The sequence below is a fragment of the Mus pahari genome, chromosome 9 (assembly GCF_900095145.1).
Source record: "Mus pahari chromosome 9, PAHARI_EIJ_v1.1, whole genome shotgun sequence".
NCBI lineage: Eukaryota > Metazoa > Chordata > Mammalia > Rodentia > Muridae > Mus > Mus pahari.
Genome location: NC_034598.1, coordinates 27,596,160 through 27,610,668, shown reverse-complemented (window position 1 = coordinate 27,610,668; position 14,509 = coordinate 27,596,160). Strand labels below are relative to the sequence as shown.

Here is a 14,509-nt window from a genome sequence, read left to right as displayed (position 1 = left end):
AGAAGAGGTGCTGGGAGAAGGTGGCCGCGGGTGCAGAAGAGGTGCTGGGAGAAGGTGGCCGCGGGTGCAGAAGAGGTGCTTGGGAGAAGGTGGCCACGGGTGCAGAAGAGGTACTTGGGAGAAGGTGGCCGCGGGTGCAGAAGAGGTGCTTGGGAGAAGGTGGCCGCAGCTCCCAGTGCCTCCTCCAGGACACTTCCTGCTCAGCTCTCCAAACTTACACTGAGTCATTATAGAGATCACTGCTGACAGGCGTGTGGGCAAGCCTGTCTGAAGATGCTCAGCATTCTCTCAAAGGTTTGCCAGAGGACCCTCTGGAGTGAGCTTACCGGACAAGGATGGCTCAGAGCTGATCTTTGTGGCCTCTCGAACTGGGAAAGTTGAAAAATAGAACCTATAGGGTTTCTTGTTTGTTTCGTTTGGTTGGTTTTTTGTTTGCTTGTTGTTGTTGTTTTGGTTTGTTTTGGTTAGGTTTTTTGGTTTTTGTTTATTTGTTGTTTTGTTTTTGGCCATCCTTGGGGAATAGGGTCATGAGCAAGGAATCAAGAAGAAAAGAAAGCAAACATATAAAATAGTAACACATGCCTGTAATCCCAGGACTAGGGGCACTGAGGCAGGAGCATTGCTGAGAGTTTGAACTCTGTAGTGAGTATCAGGTTAGCCAGAGGTATACAGCAAGACCCTATCTATCTAAAAAAATTCACAGTATATTCATCATAGCATTTAAAGTTGTTAGACTACAGCAGGCATAGTGATGCACACCTATAATCCCAGACCTTGAGAGGCTGAGGCAGGAGGATTACAACTTTGAGTCCTATGTAGGTTACAAAGTAAGTTCCTATTTAAAAAAAAAAAAAAATTAAAAGAAAGACCTGAAGCTGGGCATGTGGTGGACGCCTTTAACCCCAGCACATGGGAAGCAGAAGCAGGCAGGCCTCTGAGGTTAAGGTCATCCTAGTCCATAGAGTGAGTTCCAGGACAGCCAGGGCTAATCAGAGAAACCCTGTCACAGAAAACCAAAGAGAGAGAGAGAGAGAGAGAGAGAGAGAGAGAGAGAGAGAGAGAGAGAGAGAGAGAGAGAATATATTCTGGAAGCTGAGGAGTACAGTGCATTGGTTTATTCTCTCCTTTAGATATATTTTCTCTTAGATCCCAAATTTCTCTCTCTCTTTCTCTTTTGGTGATGTCTGGAAATGCCACATTAAGCGACAACAAAAGCAGCAGCAACGACGAAAACAAACCGCTATGCAAGCCTCTTCTGGCGCTAATGCAATGTGATTTTGTAAGACAGAAGCCAGGCCTGTGCTGGGCATGGGGGAAGGAGAAGCTACTGGAAGCTACTGGGTGGGGGAGGTGTCAGCAAGGACAAGAAGAGGGAGGGGAGGAAGGAGAAGGAGGGAGGAGGGGAAGAGGGAGAAGAGGGTGCCCCAGTGAAGTGCTCCCCAGGAGAAGGCAGGTTTCTTTAGCCGGTGTAGAACAAGTTCAGTGTCCAGCACCATGGGCTTGCCTGTTCTTTTCGACAGTGTGCTTTGTGGTGACAGTACTAGTCACCAGGCCAGGCTCTCGGGGAGCAGCTGACACGGCCAAGGCCAGTTAGTGAGAGGTCGATGCTTGGGTGTGAGAAGAAACTGTGTCCCTGAGCCAGGTGAGGTGGCTGCAAGCAGGGGGACCCAGCCACCAGACCCCAGTGGCTCCTCGGTCAGTGCTCGTATGGTGCGGGGTGAGGGGTCAGCTGGGGGCCAGCAGAAAAATGCTCAGTGCCTTGACCCCAGAACCTGAGCTGGATTCTCCATACTTATTGCTGTCCTAGCTTGCCCCAGGTTTCATCATGAGGGTATCAGGGGTGTTGGAGGTGGCAAAGCTGAGCAGAATCACCAGAGGGCCTTGGCATTAGCTGGCAGGGCTCCCCAGCCTCGTGCCACCTCTCCCAATAGAAGCAAGGTGACTGCAAGCCACTTTCTGTCTTGATCAGAGGATGTCTTGGTCTTCCCTGATGCCAGGCCAGAGACTGGCAGGCAGCACCACCTTGGTTATCTTACCCCGGGATAGCATTACTAGCCAGCACTTAGGATTCCTTGAACCCAGGGGCAGGAGAAAGCTGGTCGTTCCACAGTCCCCTTTGGCTAAGCACCCGAACATATATATCCTCTCCCACACATCCTGCAGGGACCCAGGGTAATTCTATCCCCAGAGGGGCTTGACCCTGGGGCAGTCAGCCTGAGAGGAACACTCTTGGGTCCCTTCACACGTGTCCACGTGGGGTTACACCACATGCCACATTCATTGAAAATAGTCCAAGCCTTCTTTGGGAAGAGGCAGAGGCGTCTGAGGCTAGAAATGCAGACCGAATGGCAAATTCTGGAAAGGAAGGTCTATGTGGCTTTATCTGGTGGCTTAACACACTTTGAAAGTCACATGGCCTTCAATGTTTGCTTGCTCTGGGTCATGTGTCCCTCCGTGGCCTGTGACAGCAGCACTAGAGAAAGGCAGCTTGCTGGCTGGAGTGGCTCCTGTTGGTGTGACCTGATTGAGAGCTGTGTCTGGGGACAGTGGTATGGCTGGCCTTTGGGAGTGGAGTTCCCACCTCTCTGTGCCTCACCCCCACTGGGGCACGGCCTCTGACTGACTCCAACTCCCTTGAATCCTGCACGCTGTGCGCTGCTAATGCTAGCAAAGCATTTTACAATCCAGGAGCCGCACAACCTAAGTGCATCATGGGAGTTTGTTCTTCTCCCATTGTCTTCAATGGCCACAGCCCAGGGGACACCTCAGTGTTCCCAGGAGACGCACCACACACACCATTCCAGGGGCAGGGCAGGTTTGCAACAGTGAGAACAACTCCAAGAACCACCTCATGTGGGTTGGTGGGGCCCAGGACCATCTGTTCCCTGTGTCTGGTCAGAAGGTTCCCTGCAGCCACAGGGCCTTCTTCTCCAACAGGGCTACCGGCAGCTCACTAGATGGAGGTAGGGTTCTCATGGGGGTGGGGGTCTGCCTGGTCTGTTGGCCCGTTTTGAGTGCAGCCAGCACATACCATACTAGTTAGAATTATCAGGAGAGGGAGGGAGGGAGGGAGGTGGGGGGGGGAGAAGGAGGGAGGGGGGAGGCGTGGATATTAAGACTCCACTACCCTACCCTGGTCACCCCTTCCTCCTGCCCTCGTTCATCCCCAAGGGAAGAGACTCCCTGGAGATCTAAGGAAGGCTGAGGGGGGGGGGGAATGGAGGGCCATAGTGAGCCAGGTCTCCAGCCCTGGTACCTGGAGAGCGGAAAGTCACTGCACATGCCACATTTCTACCCTCCTGGCCTAGGCAAGACCCTAATGGTGGTGTCACCCACAAGCCTAGCTCAGCCAGCGAAGCCCCGACAGTGCCTCATTCAAGGCTGGTGAGCTCATTCCCTTGCCCCCACTCAGGCGGGTGGCACCCAGACCTCGCCCTGGTATCCTGTCTCTTATTCATCCCCACTCCGCCCCAGCCATCTGGCCTGTCACCACATTCCCCCAGAGGCACAGGCAGGCGAGGTTGGATACAGAGGTCAAGCTGAGTGCTGACTGGTCCTGCCAATGCAGTATGGCTGACGGGTCCACTCAACCCCTGCCCTGACCCATGAAGGGCTGTGTGCTTCATGACCTCAGAGCCTCTCCTAGAAGCCCATGGCTTCTCTTTCCTTTTGGGGTCTGTGCTGCTGCTGGTCATCATGGGGTGGGAATGGGGTCCTCCAGACAGCTCACTCTGACTATTGCGGGTCTCAGGAACAGGCAATCACACCTGAGTCTTCTTAGCTTGTAGTGTGGAGCGTGGCAGGCAGCAGCTGGGCGACCTTGGACAAATATATTAGTCTCAGGGCTGCAGGTGTCTCAGGCAAGCTCCAGGATGCTCACACATGTGGGGCTACTGCCCTTGCAGGAAGTCCTCTGGGCAAGCTGTGAGCCTTAGCACCCCTGGGGACTGAGGCTCCTCTGTGACACTGCGAGAGATCTGTTTCCCACATGCAAAGATGCCGGTGTTACCAGGACCTACCGTTTGACCAGCATTCACAATCACTTTTGTGGGGTTCAAACTCCTGATACCTCCAGAAGGCTGACTGTATTTGCCTGCCTTCTTTGTGGATGAGAGAAGGGGGCTTGGAGATAAGAGATGCCAGGGTCCGGTGGCAGTGGGGACTGTCCCTTGACTATGAGATTTGGTGTCCCTTCCCCCTTGGCTTAGTCTCTAATGATTAATTCTGGGAGATCCCAGGGTTGGTTCACCAATGGGAAACTAAACCCCAACAGGGCCTGGGAGCTGGTCCCCGCCACCCCCAGGAATTGTCTGGCTCCTCTGCCCTGTACCAGAGCCAAGAATGCCCCTTTGTGCCCAGTCTCTGCCTCTGCTCTGAAAGCTTCAATTGTCACAACAAGAAGCCTGTGGCTGGGCTGCCCACTCACCCGCCCAGCCGTGCCCGCTGTAGGCTCTTTGTATTCCAGGGATCTCAGCCCAGCCTGGCTGGGAGAGACTGGCATTCCAGAGCTCAACTCATTTGCTCTGCCGGGTGGAGATTGGCCACTCCCAAACCAGGAGGGGACTGTGTAGCCTGAGGGTCAGAGCACCAAGGGATGAAGAAGGGCCCACGTAGGGTGTCAGGGGACCTGGGTTCTAGTCCTGACCAGCCTGCTCTGTGACCCAGAGCAAAGTCTGTCCTCATCTCTGTCTCCCCTCATATCCCACCCCCATGGTCTTCTTCTCCCGGGGACTCAGTTTCCTTCTTTATAAAGCAAGAGGTTGGGTGATGAGAGCGGGGAATGGGCTGGAGGACCAATGGTCACGACTTTTGCTGGGCAAGGGAGAGATTATGCCAGGACCTGGGAGGGTTGAGGCCCAGATCCAACACACTGCTTCAGAGCTGAGCCGGGCAGATCGGCCTGGCAGGGCCTGGACCTTGGAAGCCTGGGGAGTGAATGTCTGTGGTCTGGGCAGTGTCAGGTGTTCAGGGTGGGGTATGTCGGGGACCTTCTGCTCAGGTGGGTGGGAACTGTTGGTCTCACCTCCGTGCTGACCTGGACTTCTGGAATAATCCAGGGCTGGCCTCTGATGTGTGTTCCTTTTCCTTGGCAATGTCTCCTTCCGGGTAGACCATTGACTTTCTGAATGACAACATCCGGAGAGGAATTGAGAATTACTATGATGATCTGGACTTCAAGAACATCATGGACTTTGTTCAGAAGAAGGTGACCGGGCAGAGGGGGAATGAGAGGTGGCGGGGGGGGGAACCTCCAGGACCCTTGCCCTGTTTTCAAGCTTCTGTTACAGAGAGTGGGGTGAAGGGCCAGCTGACCTGTGCGTTCCCAATGCAGGTGGCTGGTCTGTGGATGGCCCCTTCAAACATGGGGAAAACTCACATCAAAGCCAGATGGCTCTGGCCACTTTACAGAGCCCCAGGGCGCACCCCCTGGGTGACAATGATCTCCCTTCGGGACTGGCTGGCCTGGTGTCTAGCCTTTTGGATCCAGTTCTTCTAGTGTGGAGAGCTTTGCTTCATAGGTGGGGAGAATATTTTCTCCGAATTCTAGCTTCCTCCACTGGACACCAGACAAGACCCCTCCCTTCTCTCTGACACATCTTTGAATGTGTCGATAATTGTGTCCCCTTGAGACACTGCCCCTCTCTCCGAGGCCCAGCCCAGTAGGTGGGTGCAGCAGTTACAGCTGCAGCAGGAGCCACCCTTTCCCTGGGCTTGCCTGCCTCCCTCTTAGTCCCAAGGCCTGGACTTCTTGTCTACACCACGGGGGCTGACTCTGGTCTTTCCCTCTGCTGTAGCTGAGACTCCCTTGGTTTGTTTATGATGGGGCTTAGAGCAGAGCCAGTGCGGTGGGGTCACCCTCATTCTCTGGATGAGGACAGTGATGGTGGAGTCTGGCGATTGGGTGTGCCTGGTCCCCTGTGCGAGCCTTCAGTGGAGACCAGCCTCACCACACTCCGGGGCCTTTTGGCTCTGTGCTGCTCTGTAGAAGAAACAGGTGCAGCTCCTGGGAGATTCGTTTGTGCCAGCAATGTGCCTGCCAGCCCGGGCTGGGAGAGCGGAGTCACACTCCCGGTAGATGCTTTGGTTGGAACCAGCCCCTAGCTGGCTCGGGGGTTGAATTTCTCCTTGGGCGGGGCTAGGATGACTCATGCTCACTGAGCCTCGTGCAGAATCTTCATGCAGGGCTCCTCTTACAATCAGAACCCAGCCAAGCGAAGTTGGCATTGCTCTTTCTAGTAGATAAGCATCCGAGGCCCAGAGAGGGCGACGGCCTTGCCTGTGGCCACACAGCTGGAGTGGTGACGTGGAGATTTGAATGTGTATCCATCTGGCAGCAGAAAAAATGGCCCTTGTCCAACACAGCAGATAGATAGGTGTTTGTGGATGCCGAGGCCCGAGGGACTACAGGGCACTGTGACGACTTCAGAAGGGCACCCAGATTGTGTCCCAGTACTTCTACGACACCATCCTTCAGCTTCCTACCTTGGAACACAGTCCCAGAGCTCTGTTTGCTCTGGCTGAGCAGTCATTTACACATGGCGGCTGGTCCCTGGACGCATTCCCCGTGCTCCCTGGACACATACCCTGTGCTCCCTGGCCTCTCCACCTGCCCCTGAGACGCACACAGCCCCGTTCCCTCACAGGGCCTTTGCACATGCGTGTTGACTGCCTTTTCCTTGTTCATGTTGCAGATGAACTGTCCTGTTCTCCCAGCAGCCTTTTCTGTCCTCCCAGTTATAAAGCTACACCCCCCCATGTCCCTATGCCCAGATACACAGCATCCCTTCCTAGGACATCATTCCCCTCCCAAGATGGAATTGGTATAATTTGGGATTTGGGGAGGGGGGAGCAAGTGGGGGTCTCGCCCTGTAACCCAGGCTGTACTAGAATTCACTATGTAGTCCAGGTTGGCTTGTAGTATTCCTGATCCTGGGATAGCAGGCACGCCAGTCTGCTGGGCCACGGTTCTTGTCACTTAGTCAGTACTCTTGTCTCCCCGGATGACTATACTTAGTCTGTGCAGAGCCCAGAAGGACGCCGTCCCAGCTAGACTCTGCAGGACTGTTCTCTGTCCTCCCCGCCCCAGGAGCTGACCCCAGTGCAGAGAGTAGAGGTGGGAGGGGAGAGCTGAGGGGAGAGAGCCTGTGGCAGGTATTCGGGTCTCCAAGGTCAGGGTGAAGCAGGGCTTCCACAGGGGCTTGAGTCTAGAGGAGAAGGTGCAGACCTGTTGCTAGGGACAGACGTCCCTCCCAGTGTCTAGTCACCACCTGGTGTCCAATTGAAGTAGTTCCAGCCTTACTATGTAAGTTCTCCAGAGGGGAGAACTCACCCACTTCTTCATGGCCATGCCGCTCTTGATAGCTCTGACCTACCAGAGTATGGCCTCATGGGGCCCTGGAGCCCCCGCCCCACCCTGGTGCTTCCATCCCAACCCCCACCCCTGGACACACACACACCTCCTCAGCGGTGCTCCCCGCCGTCTGACCCTGACCTTGGCAGTGATCACAGCTCTTCCTTGGTGCTTTTCCCCCTCAGTTCAAGTGCTGTGGCGGAGAGGACTACAGAGACTGGAGCAAAAACCAGTACCACGACTGCAGCGCCCCCGGGCCCCTGGCCTGCGGGGTGCCCTACACCTGCTGCATCAGGAACACGGTAACTGTATGGGTGCTGGATGTGGGGATCACCCAGTTTGCCAAACACAGCTCTCACTCTGCCCAAGTGGAGCAGGCAGTGGGAGTGGGCAGGACGTGGTGGCCGGGGCCGTGCTTGCCTTAGCCCAGGGGCCCTGGCAATGGGAGGTGCGTGGGCAGCTTCCTCTGGGAGTGTGTCAGTGAGCATCACTCTAGCATGTGCTTTGGTTGTAGTTACTCGGTCCTTACAACAGCTTTGGAGGGGGGGGGCGATTGGGGTAGTGGTGCTTTAGCCACTTAGGGGGACTTGTCCAAGGTTGGCAGGGCTGGGCCCAGCAACAGAGAGCCAGAGTGCCCGGCAGGGGCAGCAGGCTCTACCCAGTCGCTGGAGGCAGAGTATAGTGCAGGTGCTGTGAGCCCTGGCAGCAGAGCCCTGGCCAGAGGCATGTGGTGATGTAAATGCCAGCCTCCACTTTCCCCAGCAGGAGCCTCTCAGCTGTCACCTCCCAGTCATCTGGGATGCTGAGCTGTGAGGTCACCGCCTGTCAGCCCTGATGTGTGACAAGTATGTCAGGAACTGCCCAGTTTCTGGACTGGAGCAGAAAAGCCTGGCAATTACTACACACACATACACTCATAACACACACATAACACACCCACACCACACACACCACATACACATAACACGCATAACACACACATATACACAACACACACATAACACAAACATCACACACACATATAACACAGAGATATAACCCACACACCACATACACACACCACACACACACATAACACACATCACACATACACACACATCACACACATACCACATACACATAACACACACCACACACATATAACACACACACATACAGACATATCACACACACACACATAACACACACATCGCACACACATCACACACACATAACACACACCACATGCACACATATACACACACACCCCACATACAACACATACACACACCAAACAACACAGCACAGACACCATACATATACCACACATACACATTTACTCCCCTGGAAAGTCTCTTGTTGATAGTTTCAACAGCTGTGCCTACCACCCCAGCCTGTAACCATGGAAACGGGGTACCTGTGAGTAGGGCCTCACCCAGAGTCTGGAACATTGCCAAGTGAAGTTGCCCTGTGAGAGCTGGGGTCCTCTGCTGCTCCCCTCCCTTGTCACTGCAGGGATCCAGGCTGGATCTGATGTTCCACTTCTCCCCTGTGGCTGAGGTTGCGACCAAGCAGGGCCCACGCAGGCATTGTCCTGGGGCCTACCTGGGAAGGAATTTGATGGGGGTAGAGCCCAGCCATTGAGTCCCCAGGGATAAAAGCCCTGGAGAGCGTCCCTTCTTTCAGAGAGGAACTTCTGTGGCTCTTTGATGGCAAAGCCAGCTTTGAAGGGGCAGGGGAGTGTGGCCAGTGGCCTAGCTTTGCCCTCAGGTAAACCACAGCTGGCAGGGGCCCAGTTGTGGTTTGAGCAGTTCCTTTCTGAGAGCCAGTAAAATGGGAACAGCTTGGCTCAGCCACAGGGTGCCACAGGGGTGCCACCAGCTAAGAGCTTAGACTGCTGTTGGTGGAGGGGTGACCCCCACAGGAACCCCCAGGGAGGGGGCCTGCCCATGGTTCTTCACTGGGGCATTTCCTGGAGGTGGTCACTAAGATACAGGCTGGAGCCTAATCCTGGAGGCAGGAGAGCTCAGCTCCATCTGTACCCACCGGGCTATTTACCCAGCCCTTGGCTCTTTTGTAAAAGGTGAGCCCTTCCAATTACAGTCTATAGAATCGTGACCGATGTGTTTCTGTTTCAGACAGATGTTGTCAATACCATGTGTGGCTACAAAACAATCGACAAGGAGGTAACAGCCTGGAAACCCTTTGTCCCCAGAAATGGTGCTCCCTTTGTTCCCAGATGGTGCTCCTCTTGTCCCCAGAAATGGTGCTCCCTTTGTCCCACTCCTCAGCTAGTGGAGGGTTTCTAGCGGAGAGCTACTCAGATTTCCCAGCTCTCCTTGGATGTCACTCACAGAAGGACCAGGGAGCCAAGGGAGGTCATCTGGCCAGGTTTGCTGAGTCCCTGCTCCAGGCAGGCCTATCTGAGTGGGGGCATCATGACCTTCCAGGGCCCCTCCCATCCATGCTGCCTGCCCAGCCCTGCAGTTTGTTGACAGCTCACACTGGTACTGCCTGCCTGGGATAGTCAGGAGTCCCTGGGGAAGAGAAAGTCCTTCTTGGGTGTCCCTGTGCCTCAGCTTTCTGGGCAAGTCTATGTAGCCCCATGTGACCTGCAATTGCTATGTAGACGAGGCTGCCTCAAACTCACAGAGATTCCCCTGCCTCTGCCTCCTGAGTGAGCACTAGGATTAAAGGTGGGAATCACTGTGCCCAGTCTTTTTAGTTTTTTCTTTTAATAACTCAGTGGGTCTGATTAGTCCTAGCCATACGGGCAAGAGGGTAGTGCTGTCCACAAATGGTGTTGCCTTTAATAATTTGTACATGAAACAAAGTTTCAAATGATGATGTTTTTAATCATTTGTACATGAAACAAAGTTTCAAGGCAAGGGATTTTCCACTGGTGGGAGAATGTAACATAGTAATTCTAGAAGCTTCACTGTACACTAAAACCATGTAGGGTTTCTCTCCACATATACCTAGAGTAGGCTTTTGGCTCGGGTAACAGTATGCAGCCCTGGGTGGCATCTGGGAGGCACGCGGGCACACTCTGCCAGTTCCCAGCAGTTCTCACCACCAGAGCGCTACCCCAGTGTCCCCAGGGCCGTCTCAGGAGCAGCACTAGAGAACCCAGGGCCACCTTCCCACGCTGATGTTACTCTCCCTCCTCCCTTCCCGCACAGCGCCTGAATGCACAGAACATCATTCATGTGCGGGGCTGCACCAACGCCGTGCTGATATGGTTCATGGACAACTATACCATCATGGCGGGCCTCTTACTGGGCATCCTGCTTCCTCAGGTGGGTAGTCGTGAGTGCAGATGAAGCTGGGCTGAGTGATGAAGGAGAAGGGTTCAGAGGCTCTGGGAGGGCTGGGGTCTGGAAAGGAGAGGCAGAGTAGCCTCGGTTGCTCTCTCTGCACTGGCTCTGCCTCCAGTCCGTCAGTGAGGTTGGCGTGACCGATTAGCACATCTGCTTAATGGCGGTAGTGGAAATGGAGGATTGGAAGGATGAAGTGACTTCCCCAAGGTTCTCCTGGATAAGGTGTGGCAGAGCTGGGATGGAGGCAGAAGAGCAGCATAGCGGGGCCGTGCTAATGCACAGGGGCAGGAAGTCTCCATATTCCTGGGAAGGGTAGAGGAGGTCCAGGCTGGGGCTGCCTGGGCAGTGGGTGCTGGGATGTCTTGATTTCCCCAGCCCAGTTCCCAGGGAGGGAACTGCCAGGGAAGGATGCCCATGTGCCAGCAGGCTCTCACCGGCTCCCTCTCTGTCCTCAGTTTCTTGGTGTGCTGCTGACCCTACTGTACATCACCCGTGTGGAGGACATTATCTTGGAGCACTCTGTCACGGATGGATTGCTGGGACCTGGTGCCAAGTCCAGCAGGGACACGGCAGGCACTGGATGCTGCTTGTGCTATCCCGATTAGCTACGCTGGTGGCGCTGTCCTGGCCCGGCACAGCAGCCCCCAGCCGGACTGTACTGCAAAGTGCATCTAAGTCTACACAAGCTGGACTGGACCAGCTGCGGCTCCTCTGCCCACCCGCAGCACCGACCAAAGCCCAGGGTGTGTGTGCCTGCGTATAGTGTCTGATGGCCACTCCTCCCAGGGGAAAGCTGAACCCTGCGGGATCCCAGGGAACAGGGATAGCCCAGCTCTAGTTCTGAGCCCCAGAGACGGCAGCTCGGGGCTCCGTGCGGGCTTTTTATTTCTGGCAGTGCCTTGCCCAGTGGTCATTATGCCCCTTCAAGGGCAGTTTTGCAGTGATTCTTTTTTTAAAGGAGAGAAGGGAGTGTATCTGTTCCATAGGGAAGTGCTGGGTACAGCCCTGGTACACTGCTCTAGAGGTGAGATTGGACCGTGTCTCAAATTTCCAGGTGCCTTGTCCTCCGTAAGGCTCCTGCTTTGTCCACCCATTTTTTACTTTTTTTTTTTTTTTTAAATAACTGTGTTTTGTATACAATTAACAAGAGTTTCTGGCTACTCAAAACTAGCCACCCCCAACCGAGTCCACTCACCCCTCCCTGTTGTTAGTTCATTAATTGAACAATAAAGATGTGTTTTGGGGGGTGGTCTTTCATTGGTGTTATTTGGAAGTCTTTTGTCGGGTTGAGAGAAGGCTGCCCCAGGGTGAAGATTGGTATAGCTTGGGGCGCTGAGGCCAGGGAGGAAGAATGTACAGCATTCGTATTTCACACACTACGGGAAACTAATAGTAAGACTTACCAGTCCACAGGTAGAGAAATGGTTACATGGAGAAGTAGCTGAATCCTGGGCTCGGGTAGGAGAACGGTATCCACAAGTCTTCCCCGCGTTATACAAAGTAACCAGGTAGGGATCTGTAGACTATATACAGGGAGCCATGCCAAACAAAGCCTGGTGCTTGCCGCCCCCTGCTGGAGACAGCCGGCCTTGCAGGAGCAGTCAGCCCAAGTGTGTGTGTCACCCCAACCCTGCCTGGGTTTCTAGGTTTTCTGTGAGATTCTTAGACAGGGCAATAGATATAAAACAAGAATCTCAAACCCAGCTAAGCCTGGGGTAGGAAATTCCCCTCACCAGGGAAGCTTGAGTTCCGTATGAGGAAGGGTGGAGGCGGGGCTTTAAAAAGAGCACCGTGACCATGAACAAACACATCAGGGGCCAGACCTAAACATTCAGCATAGATGGAAACTCTTTTGATGCTCACAGCTGTTCGTAGTCATCCCTGTAACCTCAATTTTGTCAATATGGAAACAGAGGCACAGTTCACCAACGTGTTGAGGGATGGGTCCGCGTATGAAGAACCTCTACTTGAGTTGCGTCTGTGTAAAGATGGACTCTCCTAGGTGTGCGAATCCAGGCATGGCCGGGACTGCTGCTCCCGTGCTCCCTAACGATGCTTCTGCCTATCCCCCTTTGGTTGTTGAGCCAGGGTCTCACGTAGTCCAGGCTGGCCTCGCTGTGTAGCTGAGGATGACCTTAAGCTTCAGATTCCTGGGCTTCTTGTGAATGCTGGGATCGAGGGTGTGTTCCACCACTCCCCGTTTATGGAATTTGGGGCCTGAAAGCTCTTTGTCTTGTGGCTCCACTGAGCCCCTTTGATCAGGGAACAGGGCTGGGTGGTGAGCCTTCTGGCCCTGGCTCTAGCCGTTCTCGGAATCCTGTGGTATAGCAATATGGCTGGGGCAGTAAGAGGGGATCAGAGCCTGGTGACTCTGTCATTCTTCCTCTCTCCGCCATCAAGGATGGAGGTTGGTGCCTACCCAGGCCTGAGTTCCTGTATGCCCTCCAACTGACAAAGCTGTCTCTGCCCCTCAAGAAAAAAAAAACCCCACAGAACTTTGCCAGCCAGTGTCGGGGCTCACCTGCTATGGCACCTTTCTGTTACCCAATGCCAAGGGCACCATCTTTCCACCTTATCTCTCAAGGATAGAGACTAACCTTCCAGGAGTTGGAGGGATGGCTAAGTGGTTAAGAGCTCTGACTGCTCTCCCAGAGATCTTGAGTTCATTTCCCAGCAACCACATGGTGGCTCACAACCATCTGTAATGGGATCTGATGCCCTCTTCTGCTATGTCTGAAGACAGCGACAGTATTCATAAATAAATAAATCCTTTTTAAAAAACAATAATAACCCTCAAGATTAGTCCCTTTCTTCACCCACATGGGCTTCAGTTTTGAAGGTTTTTGATACAAGAAAAATGTGTTCAGGGACCCTGGTTTCCTGTGAAAATTAAAAAAAAAAAAACTGTTGAAGAAACTTCCTTTTGAAATGTGCACAGCACAAGTAAATAGTAATTTGCTGAGCATGGGGGCTGATCCGTGCCTGTAATCCAGCACTCAGGAGGTGGAGGCAGGAGGACTGTGAGGTCAAAACATGGACCAAAAATAAACCCTTTCTTGAATTGCTCTGTCTGGTGTTTTATCATAGCAATGAGAAAAATAACTAAGATGGGGCTCTGGTTTATACAGTGGAGGGGAACACAGAGCCCACAAAGCCAGGGATGCAATTTAAGATGATGAGCATATGTATTGCCCTAAAGACTTTTCTTCTAATCTTTGCAGTCCCTCACCCTAGCTCTCCCCAGCACTGCTTGCTGCTTCCCAAGGCAGCCCCCTCCCACAGCTGCTTTCCGTCCCTGCATGGTCATCAGTCTCTTTTCTAAAGCTTTTACGAGGCAGAACTCATGAGATCTCTTTAAGGCTCTGGCTACTACCATTTAACATACTTATTTTGAAAGCCATTCATTTCTTTGGCCAAGTTATCTTCCGTTCCGTTGTATGGACACACCATAGTTAGTTTATGCATTTACCAGTCAATGGGCATTTTTACCGGTTTTTTGTTGTTGTTGTTGTTGTCATTGTTGAGAGAGAGAGAGAGAGAGAGAGAGAGAGAGAGAGAGAGAGAGAATCATTATGTAACCCCGACTGGCCTGAAACTCACCGGCCTGAAACTCAAAGATGCCCATGAGATCAAAGACCACATACACCACACACACACATACACACATACCACACATACACACCAGACACACACACACACCACACACATACACATACATACCCACACACCACACCCATGCACACACCATACACACATCCACATCCACTAATAAACTGGATTTTTAGTTTTCATATTACTGAGTTTGGAGAACTCTTTATTTATTTATATATATACTAGATACAAGCCCTTTATTATATAT

At 53.2% G+C, this 14,509-nt stretch overlaps 1 protein-coding gene across 1 annotated transcript in view; it reads left to right on the top strand.

Annotated features, from left to right (window-relative positions):
* Tspan15 (tetraspanin 15) overlaps positions 1 to 12,147 on the top strand; it is a 43,293-nt gene extending 31,146 nt beyond the window's left edge. The window contains exons 4-8 of the mRNA XM_021205439.2: positions 5,111 to 5,206; positions 7,537 to 7,653; positions 9,469 to 9,516; positions 10,513 to 10,629; positions 11,106 to 12,147. Coding sequence (XP_021061098.1) covers positions 5,111 to 5,206; positions 7,537 to 7,653; positions 9,469 to 9,516; positions 10,513 to 10,629; positions 11,106 to 11,255 — 528 coding nt within the window. The 3' untranslated portion in view covers positions 11,256 to 12,147. The remainder of the gene's footprint in view (positions 1 to 5,110; positions 5,207 to 7,536; positions 7,654 to 9,468; positions 9,517 to 10,512; positions 10,630 to 11,105) is intronic.
* Positions 12,148 to 14,509: the final 2,362 nt, after the last annotated feature.